We start from the raw sequence: 23,042 nt of genomic DNA on the forward strand, positions 1-23,042 counted from the left end.
AGCCACGACCCTGTAGCTTCAGGCAACCTCCAGCAGAGCCACTCGTGGACGCATCAGCAAGATGGGGCAGGACCGGTGGCTTTTAGGCCCATTAGGCTGGGCTTTCCCCTCCCCACCACCTCCAAACGACAGCATGCACACCCTGGTTTGAGGACTGCTGTTCAAAGAGGGTTATATTAAATATATAATACCAACTGGTTCAGAAAGGAAGGGGGATCTCCCCCAGTTCCTCCCAGAGGCATTGGGAATGCAATGAAATTGGAAATGGCGATCCATTTTTCCAAGGGACAAACTGTCCGAGGATGGTATGTGCTGTCCATCTTGGAAAGCTGAAGAAGACACAAAGCCTCCTCCCATCCCACAAGTGCTTACAGAGGAGGAAACCCAACACCCTGCTTTTTCCAGCCCCGCTGCCACTAGCTGCAGACCAGCTTTGCTCACAGCTCTTATCCTCAAGCCTCTGCCTGAGCTTGGTACAGCTGAGACTGCAGTGCAGGCGCGGGGAGAGGGAGGTGCTGAGGTTTGGACAACTTCAGCTAATTTCACTCCTTCCTACAAGTCTGGGGCTCAGATGACACTTTTGACCCGTTCAACCTCCTTTTAAGAATCCTTCCCCCAGCTCCCACTCGGCTGGACACCACAGGATGGCATGGGGACAACTGAGGATGCTCTATGGATGCCAGAGAGCCCTTTCATAGCAACTGTATTTCTTGCATGTCTTCTAAGTGATTTATGGGCTGCGAGGTGGGTATTCGGATCTGGTCACAAGGCAGAGAGGGAAAGGAGAGGAGGTAGCTCACCCTCTTGCTATTTTGAGATGGGCTGTAGTCACCTCCCCAGGAGACTTTTTAAGCAGTGAGCACCTGCCTTGGCTTGCAGCACCCTCAGCCCCCATGCCGTGCCTCATCTCAGCACCACAGTGCCCTTGCTTTTTTGCAGAGAGCAAATGTGGCTGCATGGCTGCACCCCTCTTTTCCCCCACAGCGTCCTCCCCTCACCACGCCAGCACTGACAGCACACACCTATCTTCGAGGGAGGCTCAAGACTTTGCTCCTTTAATGTGCAATAAAAAAGGGCAGTTCTCCCACACTCAACAAGAAATCCCACGAGCAGGAGCCCCAGGCTTGGCACCCTCCTCCCTGGCTACCTTTTGCAATTGGGCAGCGCGTGCGGTTTGCTCAGAAGGGTTTTTCTCCCCATGTGCAAAGGAGCTCCTGGCTGCTGCAGGGCTGCTTTGCTGGCGTGAGATGACTGATGTCTCGCTTCACCTCTGTGCTCACCAGCTGAAGAAGCTACCCCAGCAACAGCATGTTCTCGCTGGTATAGCAGTGCCTACGTAAGGGCCTCCTGCTTCAGGGAACACAGCTCTTTGCCCACCGCATGCACAGCTACCCCAAGGTTGTCTATAGCATTGGCCTGATGAGAGGCTCAGAGAGACTCCCCGCACCACGGCACGATGTGGTGGAAGGCATCAGTGGAAGTGAGAGAGGGAGGTGGGATCGCATTGGGGAAAGAGGGGAGAAAAGTATAATAATGGGAGAATTAAATTAACTGCAAAGAGTTTGCTGAAGGCACATCCTACCCCATAGCAGACAGCCCCTTCAGCCTGGGGTACCGCTCGCAGCTCAAGCCCCGTGTGCAGCCGAGGGCTTTGGTAACAGGCTGTCATGCAACGGAAACATTCGGGCTGTGGGTAGGATTCTGGATAAACTGATGGAGCAAGGGAGGAAAGGAAGAGGAAGAGAAGGGGTTGTGAGTGGGAAGGTGTTGCATACCGTAAGCACTTGTGCAAGAGAGACTAAAGCAACAGGGCCCCCCTACCATTAGTGTTCCTCCCCTGCCATCTGTAATGCTTTGCATCCTTATGCTTTCCAGTCTAACAGTGGCAGGTAGAGGGCTGGAGATCCATTCTAGGGATGGGGCAAGGAAAGAGGCAGGCAGGAATTATTTCAGCAGCAGACTGCAGCCTCTCCTGCTTCTTGGGCAAGATCTCTGACTGCCTCACTGGAGAGGAGGATGAGGAGCTTCTTCTACTTTGCCTGCACTGTACCAAAAAAAAAAAAGCCCACTGAACTCCCACATTCTCTAGCAGCTTTGAAAACCCCCTTCACAAGTCTATTGTGTGACATCCCTAAACACAACAAAGATTATCTGAAATCTGAAAGCAGCTTAAAAATAAAAACAACTCAAAGGGAAAACAGGAAGAGAGTGGAGGAAGGGGACAGAGTCCTTCCCCTGCTGGCCCCTGGTTGGAGGCAAGCAAAACAGCACACACAGCCTCTTGCTCCACAGCACACCAGTCCATAGCATTCACAAGGCAAACATAGCATCATCTTCCTTTGCTTGCTTCCGATGGTGGCTGGCAGCAGGAGGGGAGACGGATGTCCCTGCTGAGGAGCTGGACAAAGTGGGTAGCCGGTCTGCAACTTTTGCTCGCTCTTCCAGAAACTTGTCAAACTCTGGGGCAAGAGAAGAGCAGAGCATTAGCAAGGAGGGAGGTTTGTGGAAGAGCCAAGGTGCTGCCAGGACAGCTGGAGAAAGGGGTTGGCAGCCAAGTCTTACCTTCGCTGGTGACACCTTTTGCATCCTCTGACTCTCCCTAGGGAAGGAGGAGAAGGGCATGGTTAGAAGCAAGGTAGACAAAGGCACCTCCACAGATGTGATTCTTTGTCTGCATGGAGGGAGACAGGATAGTGCTCCCCCCACTTCCACAGTACAGACGTGTTAGAGTAGCCCTGAGTCTCAGCTCATTAGCTATGCCTCCCGGAGGCTAATTATACTGGTGTGGTATCCCAAACCCTGTGTACTTGGCTTTTCCTCCCCTGCTCCCTCTGAGCAGCCTGTGTCACACATTCAGCAGTGCCAGTGCTATTGTACACTGCCTAAAATCCAGCCCCGCAGACAACTCTGGCAGGACTGCTGGCTCCAGGAAAGCAGCCCCTCACTTACCACGTCAGTGGAGAGCCACTTTTCTATGTCTTCCATGAAATTGGCTTGGGGAACCGGCACCTGGGACAGAAGGAAAGAGAGCGATGAGGCCAAAAAAAGAGAGGATGTTCCAGGAAACCCACTCTGCAAAAAGAAAGCCCAGCCCAAAAGCTAACCCTCTTGCTCCAATGTTCAGTCAGCTCAGGCCCTTTCAAATCCAGCCAATGCCACTGCAAAGCTCTCCCAGCTACCAATGCCACTGCTCACCTGCTTCCTCTGCCTCATCCACACCCAGACACACATAGTTTCCAGGATACGTGCCATTAAAAGCATCTGGGGTTTGGTGGTTGGCTTTGGGGTATTAGGACTGGACCAGGCTTTCCATTTTGGTGAGGACTCACTAGGTGGAAGTTGGCTGCTTGTGTTAGGCAGCCAGAGAAAAAGAGATGTGCTTTTCTCCACATCTCCTCCCTTCTACAAACCAGTGACAGTCTGATGTCAAAGTCTGTGATGCTGAAGATACCAGATGTGCCAAGTTTGGCACCACATTAGGGGGGAAAGACACCTGCCAAGAAGTGATTCCCTGGTAGGATCATGGAGCACAGCAGGATTTGACATCACACCAAACTACAGAAACAGACCCATCAAAGAGAAAGTCCTCTAAAATTAGAGTAAATTTTACTTCCAGTAGGGAGTAGGCTAGCTTAGAAGACTTCATGTTCCTGGCCAGTTTAAGCACCAAAGAGACACTCTGTCTAGTGGACAGAGATAACCTTGAAGGAAACCAAGTCCAATTCAAAACCCCAGATCCTCTTCTCCAGTCACAAGTTCCTGAACAAAGCTGAGCAAGGAGCAGCCCTTGCTAGAGGCTCCACAAGCACAAGCACAAGCACAAGAGAGTATTTGTGGGAACTTATTTATTAGTCTCCTAATAGGTATAGCTCCCTTGCTCTCAGGAAAACAGCAAGACCAAGAAAAAGAGCACTGCGCTCTTACCAAGGACAGGCAAATTTCCCCAAACCAGGGAGCAAATGCAGATAGTTACCACAGCTGGCAGATGGATGAATGGGGATAGAAGAGGATGTGTGAGATTAGGGAAGTTTCAAAGAGAACTGGCTTTGTCTACCCAAAGAGGAACTCTTTGGGGTAGAAGTGCATTCAAGCCAACTGGATAGCATGTGAGGAAACTTCCTAGAGCAGACATCAGTCTGGGCAGTGCCCATTTCAGGAAGACAGGTTAACGAGCTTCAGACCTGGGAGTGTGTCAAAACCTCAGTGTGCCTGAGGGGATGTAATTGCAGGAATTCCTGCTGCCAAAAGACCAAATTCAACAGCCTGAAGGCTCAAGCAATTTAGCTAGAGGAGGAGGCCTTGAACAGGGTAAAAGACAGAATGTGTTTTCCTCAGTGGGGCAGCTCATGCTGAGCAGGAGAGGCTGCAGTGGGAATGAATGGCAGCAGCCTTCCTCATGGTGCCACTGCCTAGTGCCTCTGCCCCAGACACCCACCCCAAAACAGGCCATCCTCTAGCTCAAAGAGTGGCACATGCTCTTTTGGCCTCAGAGCTCCTAGGATTTTTTCCTGCAGACATGTTTACTTGAGGAAGGACTGACACACTTCCTGCTTCCTTCCCAACCCTGGTCTCCACTACTGGCCCAGAGCAGGGTTGCTCCATTTCAGTTTGCAGTCTCTGCTTATGTCTGCTGTGCATCTTCACGTGCTGTGCCAGCGCCACCTCTAGTTCAGCAGCCCCAGCCTCCTTCCTCCCTGCTGGCGCTCCACGATCTCACCATTCCTTGCCGCATCATCCACTTAGTCAGTTGGGCTCCATCACTAGAGGTACCAGCCTCCCCCTGGTCGAGAGAGAGTCTGCACTGAAAGCTGCTGTCGTGGAGGGTGAGGGGAGAGGGGAGGCAGTGGGTTTAGGGTGGGGGAAAGAACACACTAGTACTGGTGGCCTACTTCTCTGATTGCAGAGAGAAGGCAACTGGACTTGGAAACCTGCTGAAGAGGAATAAAACATACATTTCCAGGTGGAAATTTCCCTGCAGATATAAGGAGGCCATCCTGTTACTGACTGAGTCAACCCCAGGCTTTCCATAATTCCCCACCTCTGGGGTTTAAAGAATGAGGTATATAGCCCAGGTAGGAAATGCAGGTTGGTGGAGACTGGGAGTTATCATCAGTCATGTTAAACACTTGATTTTTTCCAAACAGACAGCACATTTATTGCATTAGTGAGCAAGGAGGATACTCTCATTCCTGGTGACGCACTAAAAGCTCTGTGGCCACTTACCGTTCCTGTGTTCTGCTGCCGGGCATCCAGGGCACCAGCGAGTCCTTTGGAGGCTTGGGGATCTTCGTACTTTACCCTGAAAGCATGAAGTTAGATAACATACAGGCTGATGAGATGCCGGAGGGTGAAGAGCAGGAACTCCTAAACATATTCAGCGCTTCTGACCGCACAACTTTTAATCTCTCATCATTCTGCTCCCAAAAGCTTCTAGAAAGGTGCAGAACCCCATACTAAAAGTGTAGCCCACCACACAACAGACTAATCTACTCAGTGCAACATCACTGTGGGATACCACAGGACAGCCCTGGCACATGACAGGAGGATGACAAGGCATCATAGGAAAACAACCATCCAACAGACTAAAACACAGACTTACAGAGCTAGATGCATCAACCATGACACTCGTCTCTGGGGTTGACTCCAGAAGAGAGATAACTAACACAGACTGACCAGAAGATTACAGCTACTTTAGAAAGGATTCGAGCAACAAGCTCCTATATACTCACCTACCTTCACAGACACAAACACAGCTCAAAAACATCTCTTTAACTGATACCACTCAAGAACTGATAGTGGCAGAGACTCACTGGTCTATGCTACATAGGAGGTGAGATTGGATGATCAGAAGAGCCTAGCGTTGCTTCAAGGTCTCCAAATGCACCATTACAGCAACCTCTTCCCACACACAGACACGTCTCAGCCATAATCTCCCTTATCTCATTTCTGTGTCTCCTCTAGGCTGCTACCACACATGCTAATACCACACGTCACCATTTGATCCATGCAGAGTGGGGAAAACAGTCCATCCATGCTGGGAGAATGAAGCCTCTCCCAGAAACTCTCCGCAAGTCTCCTCTCCAGCTGCTCCCAGGCCCTTTTTCGCAGATCCAGCAGACCATCAAGTGGAGGTGTTTTTGTTGGGGGCCAGGGGCTTGGGCCACCGGCGCTCAAACTTCTCGAAGAAGTGCTCATCAGTGAAGGGGCCGCTGTGGACAATGGCATCAAGGATGAAGTACAATGCTGCTATCATGCCACTGATGAGGAAGAACGGCAGGAAAGGCTTGAGATGTTTCAAGCACTGCTTCGCCGAGACACACATGAAGCATAGGGGGTTCAGGAACAAAACCCAGCGGCCCTGCCTGTGTCTCCTGCCAGCACGTCCTGTCTGGGAGCAGCAGGGCAATGGGTCTGTTCAGATGGAGGGAGACGCTGAGAGCAGAGGCTGGTGAGTGAAATGTGAAGCCTGAGCCAGTGAGAGTAGAGGCTACCTGGCAGGAGTGCAAGTGCAGGCAGATGGAGGGCAGTGAGGAATAAATAGAATATCTCGTTACTTGTAGAGAGATCACAAGCTTCTGTCTGTTAAGGATTGCACCACAGTGGAGAGGATATGATTCCACCCCTGCCCAGATCTCCCCCAGCCTCCAACACTGAGCACATACCAGTGGCTCGGATTTCAGCCCCAGATTGGGTGCTGTCGGCACCACTGTTTTTGTCCTGGACTGCCTCCGCCCTCAGGCAGCACACCCCGCAGTAAAAGTGGTGGGGAAACCCATGGGCAAAACACATGAAGTTGTGTGTAGGCCATGGGTTTTCCCACCACTTTTACCAGAAGCAGTCTGAGGCAGAGGAACGAAAGGAGACATCCTTAAGAGATCTTAACTTGCTACTGCCCAGCTGCAGAACAAGGCATTCCAGTGGATGGAAATCAGGAGCACAGGACTTTGAGGGCTGGAGGCAGCCATGTGCCTGTGAGCTCTACTGCTTGGTAACCAATGGAGAGCAGTGGACGAGTCTGACAGGCAAAGCAGCATGAGATCACCCGCAGTCTCTCAAGCTGAAGGGATCTGGCCAGCACAGCTCTTCTTGGCTCCTCTCAGAACAAGGATTCAGGAATCCACTCTTTGCAGTACATGAGAGACCTCTTCAGTTCAGCCAGTACTATGGAGACCCAACTATTAGTGCTATACACCAAGAGGTCTCAAACACACTATGGAGGAAGAAACATCAGTCCCACTTACCATCAGGGAAGCTGAGGCACAGAGCAGTGCCCTGCCTTGCAAGGCACAACTGACTGCATAATTCCTGCACTCCAGATCAATACTCTGTCCACTAGGCTGCATCAATATTCAGCAATTCCCAAATTCAACATCACCCCAGTCAGGACATGAGTTCACAGACAGACAAGAAAACTCAGCCAGTCCCACTCCACACTTTCATCTCCAGACACAGAGTCTCCTCAGCCCATGCAGCACTGCAGTCCCCACACGCAGAGACCACTTCCTTCTCCCCATGCCCAGGAGGACACTGTGAAGGGGAGATGACAGCAGCAGGAAGGACTGGGAACACAGAGGTTATCCTACAAACACTGTGCGTCAGAAGAGTGCATTTCTATTGCATCCTACTGTTTCCCAGGAACTGCTGCTGGGGTCACAGCCCCAGTTGCCCTGAGCCCTCCCCCCTTGCAAGAAGGCAGGACAGGACAGAGTGGGCTGCTACACTCACTCTCTGCGCTGCTCAGCCAGCGAGCTGCCACGGGTCAGGGCAAACATGTCAAACTCTTCTTCCAGCTTGCCAGAGGTGTCGAGGGAGTGCAGCCCCGCACTCACGCTGCTCGAGCCCAGGTCTGTGGGAGAGAGAGCAGGGTGAGCAGGCAGCACAGAGCAGTAAACAGAGGCTCACGGGCTTGGAGGTGCTAGGTGGAAAGCTAGCATCAGAACAGGCTAAACTGCTCTAGGACCATCTATCCTGCCCCTCAGCTGCAGCACAGTCTACGTGTGTGTGCAGCATCATGGGTGAAGAAACAGAAGCAGTTTCTTCGCCTGCTCAGCAGATATTTTTAGCTCAGTCTCAGGCAGCAGCAATTTACTGCACTGATGCTGAAGGCTAGATGTTCCTGACCATTTAAGACAACTCAGAGGGAATTGCTCCATAACCTGTGGAAGAGGATAACCTGTGCTTCTGGGCAAGCACCTCTGAGACAGATGAGTGGATTTTCATGACTCAGGCATCATCTGAAAAACCCTGACTTGAAAAATATCTCTGCTGGCTTGTCTGTAAAAACAGTCTTGCCAATTTTCTGTAGCTGCACCCAAGCTGTACTGAATGTGCTCACAGCCAGTGACAGCTTCAGGCAGCGCTGTGTAGGCTGTTGGTATGTCCTGAAGACTCCTCAGGACCTCTCAGGCTTTTTGAGTAGACAACCTGTCAAATCCTGGGTCCTTAGCCCAAGATGCTCACGGCTGCCTTTGCAGCACAGCTCAGCTGCTTTTCTTCTCCCAGACCTCAGTGGTCAGCCTGACACCACACAGCAAGAGAGGCAACTGCACTGCTACTAGGCATTGGAGAGGGAGCAACTTTCTCCCCTGCCCTGCTGGAAGGCCCAGTCCTTAGCCACAGCCTAATGCTGAGGTCCTTCTTAAGTCATGTCCACCTCCTGCACAACGTGAGGTGTGGATGCTGAGATGCATGCTTGTGCACCTTGGGGCATATACAAGTTTCTCCATGAGTTTATTAGTTGGCAATACACCCTATTTCTCTAGGTTACTTTATGAATGTGACTAAATAACTCTGCGAGGTGATTCAAAGGCATGAAAGGATTCCCAGGGCAACGCAGGAGGAGGACTGAGGGGAAAACTGCATGGCAACATACTCATTCCAGCCAGCTGAGAGGAAAGGTTGTTGGTGACTTCAGGTTGTCTCACTGCAGAAGGAGTACTGGGTCCCAGGTCAATCAAGCTGTTCTCTGCCTCATTTGGTGCCTTTGGAGAAAAAAAAGGAAGATGGTGGAGAGTTTCGGAAGCCCAGACACCCTGACCCTTCAGTCCTAGCTCATTAACACTGGAAAGGGAAGCCCTTCTGTACCCATTGAAAGATATCAGTTGTGAAGCCTCTTCCTGTGAGAAGGGGGATAATGATCAGAGAACTGGCTGGGAATAGTATCCCAGGGCAGAATACACCTTGGCAGCCAGCCTTGCAGCTCTGCTGGATGTCAGTAAGTATGGTAGGTGCTGCTTCAGAGGACAGGGCAGTGCTCAGAGGACAAAGGGAGGCTCATATGGGAATTGGTCCTCTCAGTGTTCAATACCGGAAAACCACAACTGCTGCTGGTCTGCTCCTGCTCTTTGGGCGAGAGGAAGGCTCCCACTGGCAGGGAGGGAGAGGCTAGTAGTGGGAACTGAAGTGTCCTGCAGACCAGTGTGGCCTGGTGCAGCTGGGTTAGGACAGCAAAGCCTACAGCTTGTAAGCGGGGCTGGCTGAACCTTTCTCCAACGCAGCAGGACACAGCAGGGCCTGCAGGATGCAAACCAAGCTGCACAGAGGGGTAGTTGCTCCAAGTTACCTTAACAGGCTGTCCTGTTCGAAGACGCTCAAACCTGCAAGAATGATGACAGGATGCATTTCAGTAGTATGTGCTTATTCACCCACAGCCCAAGAGATTTTTTATCAGGCTTGGCACAGTCTGCCCTTTCCTACATACTAGGAAAGGAGGACCATGGCTCAGGGCCCAATTCCTCCTCAAGACCAAAGACACCACAACAAGGCCCACAGAGTTGATGTCTCCTGAGAGGTGATGTGAGGAACCTTCTTGTGATCCTCCAGAGCTACTTCTAACCAAAATGGTTCAAACCCAGCTCTCCATACAGACACAGGGACTAAATTCTCCAGACTTCATCCTAGCTTAAGAGATAGGTTTGATGAAATGGAAATAAAAAAAGGGGTGCTGACCCCATGTGGGCAAGTCCTTTCTATCCCTGTCTGCCTCACAGCTAGAAAACCAGCTCTTTCCATCCAGTTTCCTCCTTCTTCTTCTGGGTTTATATTCTTTATATTCCATCAGTAACTTGCATAGCAGCAGGAATAAATCAGCAAAAGCTGAGAACTGTCTTTGTTCTCAAAGATGGATGATACAGGCTGATAAATCTTGAGCATTATACTCATGGGCAGATCAAAAGGGTGGCGTAGAAGGCCTTCAAGGAGCAGTAAACTCTTGTGGAAGAGCAGGGCAGAGAAGGGAGGAGAGAGGTACCTTTCATGGCGCAGAAACACATTGTTGAGGTTGTCATTGATGAGGAGTAGCTCCTCGGTGAGTTGCTCATGGAGGACACGGGGAATCAGCTCCAGCACACGCTGCTGCATGGCTCTGCATGTCCGATTCAGCTCCTGCTCACAGCAAGGGGAAGTTACCACAAAGATCAGGCTATGACTGAGCACCCATAGATCTGGAAGTCTGACAGGGACAGATAGACCCCAGAGGCTACTGAGGTCAGCAAGGGTTGATGGGCAACAGATGCTGGTGTGAGAGGTAAACTGAGTCTGAGCTTTACAGACAATAATTGTATGCCTCTTGTGTAACACATCATCCAGAAAGAAAGGTCCTCAGGGACTACAAGTCCCCATGTGGGATGATTCCAGCCTCAATAGTGCAACTTCCCTTGGCCGTTGAAACTCCACCTTCCCTGTGTCTCCCTTACCCCATCACTCCCTGATAAGCCCCACAGTAAACTGTCCAGTGCAATTGTTCCCCATGCCTGGCATGCATAATGTTTCAGTCCATCAAGTCATTGCTAAAGCAAGCTTCATGTGCCAGCCCTCTGCCCCGCCAGTGTTCCTTACTTGCAGCAGCTCCAGGTCAGAGGGCTCGGCCTGGGACGGCACCAGCTCTGTCAACATCTCTGACATGACCTTCATGTTCCCATTCACCACTTCCAGCTCACTGCGCAGCTTCCCAATCTGCAAAAGGGAGGGGAAGTGACTGCTCGGCCTGGGAAGACTGGGGAGACAGCTGAGGTATCTCTGAACTGCAGTGCACCACATGTGTGTGCACATTCACAGAGCTGAAGGGAACAACCACTGAGGAGCTTGTTTGTCACTGCTCAGTTCGGCTCTTGGGAGCTTCCAGCAGAAGGAAGCTCCATTACTTACCATGAAGTTCATTTGCTGGTAACAGATGCCAGGCCCTCACCTGGGATCTTTGGCCACTAGCCTAGCCTTGATTTTCAATAGCCAGCACAGGCTGCTGTTATGATTCAAATCTCTCCCTAGCTAGCAGCTCCTGTGTGGCAGCCACTCAAATCGTTTCATTTCCAAAGCAGTATAAGAGGGGAAAAAAGTGAATTCCCATTCAAAAGGCAAGCTTAGGCTAAATGTACAGTTGAAGCTTTATCCCTCTGGTTTCATAAGCTGCTAATGAGCCTCCTGAGAACAGTTTCTAGCCTCTTTTCTGCAAGGGGATGCAACCTACCGACAGCTGGATGTTTGGTGCTGAACATGGTGTCATATGAAGTCAGGGTGAGGAAGGAGAAAAAAGGATGGGGAAACAAGAGAGAAAGCCCTGGCCTTTGGAAACCACATAGCCAGACAGGGTTGATTCATATAAAGTCAGCAGTGAGGCAAGATAAACACAGATGATAAGGACGCATCTACTGTGCAAGCTTTTGCTGTACTGCGCTACAAAGACCTTGCTCTAAACCTCTGTGTCTCAGTTCCCCACTTCCCTATAACCAAGAGATCTTCCTCTACCTGCAAGCAGCCCTGCCTTAGGAAAACATAACCACTCCATGTTTGTGGTATCCCAGCTCATCACTGTGACCACAACGGAGCTCTGGGGAGCTCTTGAGGGACTATGCTTTGATGGAACAGCTCCTTGAGGACAGAGGCTGAGGAAGGACGAGGACAGCAGTCCCAGAACAGTGTTTATGAAACAGCCCCCAAACATAGGGAGAGTCAGCAGCACCATGGGGCTCATGTCCAACTCACCTGCTCTGGTGTGGGTGTGATGGGCGCATCGCTGGATGTGCCTCTCCTGGTGGGCAGGGTGACAGGGTGGAGGATGGATTCTATCTGCTGAGGAGAGTTGACCGCAGGTGAGTTCTGTCCAGACTGGGAGTCAGAGCTATACACAGTCTACAGACAGAGGTGGGAAAAGTGACAGAGAGAAGGAGATGTTAGACACTCACAGCTGAAAGGGCAGTGCAATTAGGAGAGGAATGTGGATGGCAACTCCCCATCTGCTTTCAATAGCTCTTTCAGCAAAGAGGCTGTCCTGGAGCTTCTCACTCCCCAAAAGCCCTCTAAATGCAAGCCAGGGTTCCTGAAGTCCCCTCATAGCTCCAGAATGGCAGCTGCCCAACACCCTTCTCTTCAGCAATGCTCCCATACCCTCTGTGGTGTGTGGATGGGTGACAGCATGTCCAGATCAGTCATGGGGAACTCCAGGCCCTTCCGTCTCAGGTCTTCATAGACAGCAACGACACCAGTCAAGTCCGGTGAGCTGCGGAAGGCGTCCGCCCAGGACTGGGGAGAAGGAGACAGTACAGCCCATCATCATTTACAGTCATCTTCTGTACAAACACCTAAAGACAAACACTGTCTGAACTGGCACAGATGCTCACGCTTCTTGGCTCACCTGGATGAGGGTCAGCACCTTGTCATGCACTATGGCAGGTGGATTGTTCTTCGGCAGGATTGTTCTCACCAGGACACCTTCCACAAAGTCCTGGCTGGACACAAGGACATGGAAGCGATGGCCGCAGTTTTTGACGCATGTCTCCAGGACCTTCAAAGGCAATGAAGCATTAGCTATAGCCTTCTCTGCCTATGTGTGTTCACCTTGTTGGCTTTAGGTACCCATGTCTTTTCAGCCAGGGACTCAGCTTTACAGCAGGATATCACAGAGCTGAGAAAGAGCCCTGACCACTCACCGTCAAAGCCAGCATAACTTCATGGAAGTTCTTATTCCCTACAATTCTCTTCTTAATGGCTCGGAAGGCATCTTTGGGCCTGCAGGAGAAATGAGATGAAGAAAGATCATCAGAAGTCTGAGACCCACCTACAGAGAGGCAAAGCAAAACAGCCGCTGGCTCTGCATGCCTCATACTCAGCAGGTGACCTTCCCCACCACGTTTTCAGGGCAGCTTGAAGCAATGACTGGTAAAGTGGCTTCTGCCCGTGGTTCTGCAAGAGGAGCTGGGTCCTGCTAATGAGTGCTGTTACTGCAATTGGAGGCCTCTGTGCTGATGTCTGCAACAACTCAAGGTGTACAGGACACAACAGAGAGCAGAGTAAAAGCAATGCTAGAAATGCACTACTTGGGGGTAGAGCAAAATCCCATGGCAGAGAGACTGAAGAGGAGGAGATCACAAAAAAGCTTGGCATGGGTTAGAAACAGGAAGGAGAAAGTGAGCTGCAGCAATCCCTGGGTTGCTCAGAGAGAAGCTATTTAATGACATTTTCCTGGAGGAAAGGAGGCTAAAAAGTAGCAGGGGAGACGCAGTGGCAAAATCTTGCCTATACTGCAGGTGGGCAAGAGAGCAGCAGCGTAGCAGGGTCTCCTTAACCATTCTCAGAGGGGAGAAGCACGGTGGTCTCAGCCCACTGTGGTCTTGTGAGAGGGCACAAATGAACCAACAGGCAGAGCACAGGAAGAGAGGCTGGGCTGGAAGAGCAGCGGTGCTAGAGGAGAAGAGTGGGGTGGAGACACTGAGGAATGAGGAGGGCAGGAGTGTATTGGCCCGTGTGGCAGCATGGCTGCAATGGATGGGCATTAGCAGGGCAATGAGAAAGCCTGCCATGCCAGGAGGGTACAGCTGTGTTATCAGGCGCCCAGAACTGAAACAGCAAGTGGCCACAGCTCAGGACTGAGAACTGTGGGCAGACAGGCATATTTGCACTGTGGGGATAGCATGGAAAAGAAGTGGTGACAGATCTGTGAGTAGAGATGTTTGACGTTTTCATACAACTGTGAAGCTGAAAACTGGGCTTGCTAATCCTCTGTCAGCATCACTGTGGGGTAGGACAGCAGGAGTGAAACCTACATTTTTTATTCCATGTAGCACCTTGTTTTTTACATGCTGCTCTTGACATCTCCACTGTAAGGAGGAGCAATCCCCCTTGAATTCACTGGCAAATCCCCAGGTCCAGCATTAACAAGTCTGGCAGATTTCTGAACATCTCCCCGCAGGGAGAGGGAGACAAGGGCTCCCCCACCCACTTTGCGCATGTCTGAGTGACTGTACCTGAAAATACCTGAGAAGTGAACCCCAGCAGGACTTGCACAGTCAGAGGACTGAATAGCAGCCTGAGATTTTCCTTTCTCCTCAGTCACTAGCCTGCAGATTTTTACATTCCAAAAGGAGAGAAAGAGAGGGGTATGGAGGAGGAATAAACCAAAGTGGAAGAATTGCAAATATGCCTTTGGGAGATGGGAGGCAGCCTGGCTTGAATCGAGGTTTCTCTGGGGACCCTGAAGGCCTGTTTGAATGGCTCCCAGTGCTCACGATTACGGGGAAGCATCTAACAGATGCTCTGGCAGCTTTGCTGTGTCTCTAGGTCTCCTAGCAGAGTCTCGTCTAAGGGACTGTTGGGAAGCCTAGCTTATTACCTCCACCAGTGCATGCTACCACTTCAGCCTAGGGATGTAGTGTTACAGGGTGTGCTGGGACCTGCCGCTGGACGTGTACCCTTGCCAGCTCCCTTACCCTTCTTCAGTCTCGTTAATGATGTCGCAGATCTCCATGTTGAGAGCCCAGTCCTCACTCCGCAGCGACCCATCGGTAGCTCTCTCTGGAAAACAGAAACCAAGACACGGCAAGGCTAAGAGCGGCCCTGGCACTCTCATGGGCCGCTCTTCATCTGTCAGGTCACCCCAGAGCCCAGCCACCTTCTCCCTGGCTTCCACCGCAACGCGCAAGGAAGCGAATCCGACTGCAAAGTCCAGGCCACCAAGTGCTCCCCGCTAGGTGTCACCACCGCAAAGCACATGGCTGGCCGGCACTGGGACGGGTGGTTGCTGAACTGTGCCCACGCCACCCATGCTGGCAACACACAAACAAACGCTGTGTGATCTCTGGTGTCCTGCACACAAAGGGAGGGGGCTCAGTATGACTTCAGCTCCACAGCTGGAGAAAAGGGGGCTTATTTGCTTTGTTGCTGCAGAGCCAGAAACCGTGCATTTGGTCTGCTCGCAGTGACAAGGATCTAATGTCAATGGCATCACTCTTGGTTTGCACCAAATTAAGGAGACAAAAGAATCAGCCCCCTTCTTTTTACATGGGCCCTACAAAAACAAACAAGCAAACATAAACAGCCAAAGCAGGGTTCTCTCTTGTTTAACATTTACATCTCTCCTCTGAACTTCCAGCGTTTGGGCAGTATGGACAGAACTGGACTGCAGGCTGAAATTGAAGCAATATTGTTTCAGCTTTGATTGTGTCCCCTTTAATTAGGAATTCCTCAGTCAGCCTTCATGTTATTCAAGGCAGAGATTTGGGAAACAAGCAGCTATTACTGAGAGCACGAGTGTCTCCACCCTATAATCAGCCATATCTTGGTCCTACCCACGCCGACTGACTGATGCCTTCAGGGACGCCACCAGCGGCTGAGGGAAAGAGAACCGCCAGCGGGGCAGGACCCAGGCACTCTCCAGACCACGGGGAAACTTAGAGACACAGCAGATGGCAAGCAGAGGACAAGAACCATCCTTCCCAGCTCTCCCATCTTGTAAAATGCCTGACTTAGCACTGGGGCAAGAGAATTAAAGCTAGCCAGACTGGTTTAGCACCTACCAGGTGCTCTTCAGGAGAGCTCAGACCCAACGAGGTAGTTAAAGAAGTGCCTGCATTTTCAAAACTGCTGTCCCTGCAAAATCTGGGGCTGGCCCTTGCTGCTGAGGGTCCTCTACCCCTTTGGAGAGGCCCTTCCTCTGCAGAGCTGCCTTTTTCTGCTTTTGACCCAGCAGCTAATGATCCCTCTGTGGGAGTGAAATGAAATGCCCATTCATGCAGTAATGGGATAGGGCCATAACACAGGAAAAATAAGATTTTTTAACTCCTGCCTGGGTAAGCACATCCATTATGGTTTGGGATGTCCTGTTTTTAAGGTTAGGCAGAGAGCTATTCACAGCACTGTGCAATGCAGCCTCTTACACGTGTCCCTCCCACAGATTACGCATCACAGCGTGAAGTTATCCACATCTTATCGCAATCCAGCCACCACCTTTTCTGTTGACTGCAGAATGTATTGATTGCACTGTGATTACGCTGATTACATTGTGGCCACAGCCAGATGGAAGAGGGCAAACAAGCGAAGGAGAGTGGCAGAACGTTCTTGATGCTTTTCCACCTTTCTGGAGGTCTGGCTACTACTGTAATATCCTGAAGGCCCCTTGATTCAGGTGAACTTTTGTCACTTTGAGTATTAATTTTATATAGGAATCCTGGTCTCTTGAAGATCTAAGCTTCCTCAGTGAGGCACAGGAGGTAGCATCGCATTGATGTGGTGGAGAATATATCCAGGGTAGTGGGCTACAGGGGAGCATGTCTGGTGCACCAGGGCATATACCAATGAATGGGTGAAGCTATGGTAATACATGGGGGAAAATGTTTTCCGTCAGGGCTCCTTTGGGATCAGGACTTGGTACAGTAGCAGAGCTCCAGACTCCCTCCTGCTCTGGGACACCACACAGCCAGCCTTGCCAGCAGGCAGACTGCAGCTCAGGTCGGTCTGATGGATTTGGCACACATGGTCACAAAGCCACCTTTCACTTGCGCTCTCCTCTGGCATCCCTTGCTCATAACACACCTCAGTTTGAACCCCAGCCTAGCCAGAAGTTTCTCCATACTGTTTGCTGCCTCTGGCAATGAAGCACACAAATCAATCACACAGGGGTTGCTCTACTGAAAGGAAGTCCACATCCACTCTTCTAACCCCTGAAGAGAAACACTGCACATGGAAGGAAAAAACCCACAACTCAGGAACAGGGCTGAGCCTGCTGGGAAGCTCTGAGCTACAGAAAAAAACAAGGATGAAACAAAACCTGCCTTTAACCATCAAGTCCTTGCTGTTCAAGTCTTCATCCTCATTTTTGCTGTACACAAACATGAACTGAGTCTGCAAACGCCCTTCCCTCGCTTCCCTATGTTCGGTGGCACTCTGTAACCTGCTCCCCACCACCACTCCTTTTCCTCCAAACACACCAGTCCTGCCAAGGTCGGCCAGCAGGTTTGCTTTTCAGACAGGAATGCAAACAAACTGTGCGTGCTCCTTCACCTGGCTGGCCACTTGCGGGAAAATGGGGCTTCCTCAGAAGTGACACATACTGCCCCACTGTTACCCCACAACGCTGTGGTCATCCTGCTACCATCACCCCCGTTCACACACTGGTCAACGAAAAGCTGCAGGAAAGCAGCAAACCTGCCATAAATGCAACATAGGCTGAAAAAATACAAAGCTGGAAGAGCAGTATTAGGGCATATGGAAAACAGGAACGTGACCATGAGCCATTTCCAAGGACAAAGCACTTGAATTTACCGAGTACAGATTAAAGCCTGGCCTCGCTGGCCTTGGGAGAGCTGGAGCTAATGCCCTTTTAATCCTCCTTGCTTGCTTCAAGCGCTAAGGCACTGTCCAAGCCTAGTAAGGCATGTTGGAGTTTTCTCTGAAATCCTGAACTTTACCCTTTCACTAAAGCCTGCAGAAGGGAAGGAAACAAAGTCTATTCATTAGTCACATGAAGGATCAGGGTGGCTGGCCCATTTTCACGAGCCGTTATTAGCACATGAGCTGTCTGCCCCTCGTGAAATCTGAGCCCGGGATCACTGGGGACAGCAACAAGTCCCTAGAAACAGCGAGCACGGGAGGCAGAGCACAGCTGCCCACCCAGTGCTCTGCATGGCGGGGCTTATCAGGCAGCTTCCACTTCTGCGTGTTAATGAGCTGAGCCTGACCTGCCACGGAGAATTCCCCCCGGCAGAGGTTATCAGCAAGCGTATGAACACCATCTCCCTCCAAGCCCAAAACTAACTGGCTGTTGAGCGTACAGGAGGCCCTTCATGGGGCCGCTTCAAAGCCACATTGTTTGGCAGCCAGTCCAGCTTCCCGGGTGTGTCAGCACTGGGGTTTGCCTGATTCCAGTATGCTGCCTCACAAATTGCTTGGATTGACCCAGAACCGCTGAGGATTGTAGTACGGGTTGAACAACAGCATCGACTCTTTTCCTGCCTGGCATTTCATGTGCTCCTGATGACTGCAGCTAGGTTATAAAAGTTATCTGGAATCATCAGATAAGAAAGAACTCTGAGCTCGGCATAACTGCCACATGAGAGCTGTACACTGCTTTGTGCCATGAGTAAATTTCACAGCTTTGCTTCTTTTCAAGTTTATTGTCTCTGTCCTCGTGGCTGGGGAGAGCCCACTGTGGGGCTGGCGATCCCACCCAGCCATCCCCGCAGCAGCACACTGGCAGTACAGTCAATAGCACGGGGAAGTACGGGAGCCAGGGACAGAAGGTACTGTGCAGGCTCCTGTCCCCTTTTCTCCCCATCACAGATCTGAAGCACCCATAACCAGCCAGGTGCTGTTCAGAAACCCTTCACCCGTGACATGCTCTGCTATAGGTCATCAGAGACTGTGTGCCCCTCCTCCAAGTCAGGCCCTTAACCAGCGTGCCCTACAGCGCTCAGTCTTGCTGGCTTTAAATTCCTCAGCAAAGCCATCAAGCACCTTCTCACCCATTTCAACAAGTGTTTGGAGGCACCAGCATTTCATTGCACGAGACAGGGTAGGTTCAGCAGAAAGCAACGCAACAGTCCTTTCTCCCAGCCTCCCCTCAATTCATAAACCCCCCGGCCCAAATCAGCATCCTGTACAAAGTCTCCTTGCTAAGCCTCATGCTTTCACTTCCCTTGAGGAAACTTCAGCACCAGCTCAGTCAGGACTCCACCATTCAGCCATATTGCTCCTGTGAAGATGGAGGGGACAATGCGCTTTCTAGAGAGAACAGAGATATGGCTCCAAACCTAATTCAAGGATGGTGATGGACACAGACTTGTGCTGACATAAAGCTGTGGGTATTTGGCTCATTGAACTCCTGCTCCTTTCCTGTGAATCAGCTCAAACTCTTGGGGATCAAATGACTCTTCGGCTGCTGCCTTTGCCCCTTCTCCTCCAGACAGAGCGGGCACAGAAGACACGGCAATGCCTTTTTGAGAAGCACTACCTTGCAGGGACCCGTCTGGCTCCAACAGGAGAGTGTTACTGACAACAGCTGATAACTGCTGCCCACCAGATCCCAAGGTCCCAATGCACAGAAGGGTGCAGGGACACCCACAAGGTGGGATCCAAATGGCTGTGGGGATTTTTCTGGCATATTGTGTTGTATCTGCCCCTCTTCCTCACCCATGAGCCTCCCTTACCTGCTCCCTCTTTACAGGCTCAACTTTTCCTGGTTCTCATGCTTAAACCAACCCCCAACCATAAAAAATCCTCTTAGTCTCTGTGCTACACGGTACTTCCCTCCCTTGCCTGCCCTCACTCACTGAAATAACCAGTCTCTGTCCCTTTCAGTATTGCTATAATTACAGTTATTCCAGACTTCCAGGGTCAGGAGAGAGCATTGGTGGTTTCCTCTCCATTCTCTCACTCAGAGCACCTCCTTGAACTTAGATTTTCCATTTTGAAGTTTCTCTTAGGTGCTAGATGGAGGTGCAGTGGATTTCCCTTTTGATGGGGGGAATCCAAACTACAATGCTTCAGCACTCTGGAAATTTTCCCACTGGTCAGAAGTAATGTGTTTAAAAAAAAAAAAACCACACAACAAAAACAAATACGAAAAAGCCCAAACAAACAAGTCTATATTCATCTTACTTGGGAAGAGACATCACGGTCCAAAAACAGGACAGAGGCAACTTTTGTGACTAAATCTCAGGACTAGGAGTAAGAAGCTAGAAAACCTACTCTTCTGCAACTGACTCATTCTGTTACAGATCACTGAGATTATCTGAGCATTGGCTTCCTTGTCAGCAAAATAAATGGGATTTACTAGATTAACATTAATGAAGGAATTTGAGAACGTGGCTGCAGTGTGCCACAGAGAATTTATTTTTATTCCATAGCCTTCATCTAAAGTTATTTTAGATGCTGTATCAGGCACATATGGCTTTGCCCAAGTAATTTACAAGGATACAGTAATAGCTTTATGCAGACAGCCCAAAGCAGCAGTGCTATGCAGGTTTGGGGATCAGGCTCATGGGTTCAACATGCAGCTGCCACGGACCTACCAAACAAGTTTGGGTAAGTCATGTTCGCGTCTCAAATTAAACAGGGAAGATAGCATTTATCCATGTCCCCAGGATGTTGACAGACAATGTTCAAAAGGAGAAAACATTCATATTTTCAGCTACCAGCCCTTTCAAGTCCTCCACATTGAGTTCCTTTCTCATACACTGCAATTCCTCCACCTCTGTGGACTCCCATAACCCAAATCAACCCTAGTCATTAAGATCTCTCTACTGTCACACCTCTGGTACTAAGGACTCTAAACTCCTGTTTGACAACACTCTTGAAATATTTGTTTCCTCTTCTTTGCTGTTGGTTTGTTGCTTGAAAATCCCTTCTCTAACCAAAGCAAAGCCCAGAGGGAACCCACTTACAATCTGGCTACTACACTGATCAGAAGATCCAGAGGGCAAAAAGTGATCTGTGACATCTAAAGATAACTGCAGATTGCCTCTACCCAAACACAGAAACCTATCTGATGCGCTCACTGAGGGAATCAAAGAGCATTCATTCTGGAAAGGGCAGGAGATGGCTTCTCCTGGAAAGCGCGGTGAAACATGTGACATTCATCTGGGGAGACGTCAAAGATCATCTAGAGGTTTTTGTTACAGAAAACCTTCTCAGGTGATCCTTCCCCCACCTTGCTGTTGTGTGTCTCACCTATCTCGCCTAACACTAGAGAGTGGCACATCGCGGTGCCCTCTACCCACATAATTTGGACACTGCTTTGGGCAGCCTCTAAAATAAGCGGCACTTATGAAAACATTACCTAAGGCAGCTAGCTGCTTGCTCCCTTCCCATCCCAGCCACAGCAGCCTATTCACCCATGCAAGCACACCAAAAACTACTGAATCAGGGACCAGATGTTCACAGCAAAGAACTAAGGTCTGCACAAGTGACAAAAAGCAAGACTGAGCAAGTGTATAAACTTGCAAATGGCTGTTGCACATGCGGGAGAGTTTAAACAGGCAACATCAACCTTCAAGCACAACCTGAGGGCACTTAGATAATACAAAATGGGGTGAAAAAAAATCTTTTAAGTATTTTAAGAACTGCATCTCTGTTTTGAGAGGCGTGTAGCTTTGATGGTCTTGTTCTTTCTAACTGTAGCATCTCTTTGCTCCACTTTCTCAGACTACGTCCTTCTCCTTTATTTGTCTAGCTGACCTGAGCACAGAGACTAAGAGAGACTGCATGTCCGCGGGCCTGCAAGGTCACAGAGTGGACGCTACGCTCCTGCTGTTGATTTCACTGCCAGAGCTGGGACTCAGCTCCGTGAGAAGGCCCGTGGCACAGGGGAGGTGCTCTCCACAGAGCCAGGGCATAGCCCTGCCAGGCCCTGCTTGTCCCAGACCTCTGTGCTGGGAAGTTCAGGGTGGGCAGCCACCCCCGGGGTGCCCTGAGTGCTCGTACTTCAGGTGGGGAACGCTGATCTGACTAGGTGAGCCGTGACGCCGCAGGGCCAGGCCAGCCCGAAGCCCCTGTCCCCGGCAGCCTCCCGCTCAGTGACGGCCGCCCGCGGCTGCCCTGTCACCTCAGGGACAGCGCGGCCTCTTCCCGCCCAGAATGTGATAGGCCGCTGCGGCTGGAGCCCAGCCAATCAGCAACTCCCGCTGTGCCCCCCGGTAGGACACCGCCCCTCCCGCGAAGCCCCCAAAGAGGTGCGGGCGGGAATGGCCCCGAGCCAATCACGGACCTCGGCTCTGCCGGGGGGGCGTGATCGGACCACCGGTCTGCGGCCCCTTTAAGTGAGGAAACTTCACCTCGCCACCTCAAGACCCCCTCACGCCCGGATTGGCTGGCGGGGCCGCCGACAGAGCCGCCTCGGGCTGCGCGTCCACTATTGGTCGGCAGCGCCCGTCAGTCACAGCGGAGCTCTCTCCTGACTGGTCGACGCCCTCCCCGTCCCGCCGCGAAGGCGGGGGCCGCCGCTTCCCGGAGGAAGGTGTCCGGCGGGCGGGCGAGCGCCCCCGGGGGCGCGGGGGAGGGCGAGGGAGCGAGCGGGCGGGGAGGGGCGCGGGGGCGCGCGGCCGCGGGGCTCACCGATGCGCTGCCCCACGGGGGAGCTGAAGGGGTTCCCCAGCAGAAAGTCCATCTCCGCCGCGCCGCGATCAGCTGACGCCGCCGCCGCCGCTGCTCACGTGACCCGCGCGCCAGGCCGGGGCGGGCCCCCGCCCGGGCCCCGCTGTGACGCCAGCGGCCGCCGCCCGGGAGGGGCGCGCGGCCCGGCCCGGCCCCGCGGTGGGGCCGAGGCTCGGAGCGACGCGGGGCCCGGCCGGCCTCGCACCGGCGCTCGCCGGCTGCAGTCGACCAACAGCCAGGCGCTGGAAGCGGGGACGAGCTCACATCCCGGTCCAACGCCGCCACGCCTGGCGTCCGTGTAACGCACTCGCCTCGAGCCCCGTGTGCCGTTCTCACCTTAACGCCGCGAACCTGCACGGAAGCGAGGCGGCGGGGAGGACAAATGCCCCGATGCCGTCTGCGGGGCCGGGTGGTGCCTCCCTCCCGACAGGCCCCGAAGGGCCAGCGGTCCGTGCGCGACGCGTTGGGCCAACCGTGCTGCAGTGAGTGAGTTTAGCGAGCTTAGAACTGGACGTGTCTTGCTGAGAAACACTCCGCACTAGTAGTAGCAACAGATGCAGAAAACACAGTGCATGCCAGAAATGAATGATGATACTCCAAATGTTAGAAAAAAAATTATATTGTAAGTACAGTACAAAAAAGTTTCTTTGTATAATTGTAATGTAATCTGGATCAAACAGCAAGGA

At 51.6% G+C, this 23,042-nt stretch overlaps 1 protein-coding gene across 2 annotated transcripts; it reads right to left on the reverse strand.

The window, feature by feature from the left end:
* Positions 1 to 1,039: 1,039 nt before the first annotated feature.
* On the reverse strand, positions 1,040 to 22,473 carry TOM1 (target of myb1 membrane trafficking protein). Of its 2 annotated transcripts, XM_075501636.1 has the most exons (15): positions 22,318 to 22,472; positions 14,700 to 14,784; positions 12,924 to 13,002; positions 12,629 to 12,778; positions 12,382 to 12,516; positions 11,980 to 12,126; positions 10,837 to 10,953; positions 10,250 to 10,383; positions 9,563 to 9,596; positions 8,873 to 8,981; positions 7,726 to 7,846; positions 5,224 to 5,299; positions 2,950 to 3,009; positions 2,563 to 2,599; positions 1,040 to 2,459 (listed from the first exon to the last, which is right to left on the reverse strand). In XM_075501636.1, the coding sequence occupies exons 1-15, from the start codon at positions 22,367 to 22,369 to the stop codon at positions 2,311 to 2,313; spliced, it is 1,485 nt and encodes a 494-aa protein (XP_075357751.1). In that variant the 5' UTR covers positions 22,370 to 22,472; the 3' UTR covers positions 1,040 to 2,310. The 2 variants fall into 2 exon arrangements, 1 of the variants encoding a protein (XP_075357751.1); XR_012775791.1 differs by lacking the exon at positions 5,224 to 5,299 and having other exon boundaries at positions 2,360 to 2,459; positions 22,318 to 22,473.
* Between the last annotated feature and the right edge of the window lie 569 nt (positions 22,474 to 23,042).

The sequence above is a fragment of the Mycteria americana genome, chromosome 1, assembly GCF_035582795.1.
Source record: "Mycteria americana isolate JAX WOST 10 ecotype Jacksonville Zoo and Gardens chromosome 1, USCA_MyAme_1.0, whole genome shotgun sequence".
NCBI lineage: Eukaryota > Metazoa > Chordata > Aves > Ciconiiformes > Ciconiidae > Mycteria > Mycteria americana.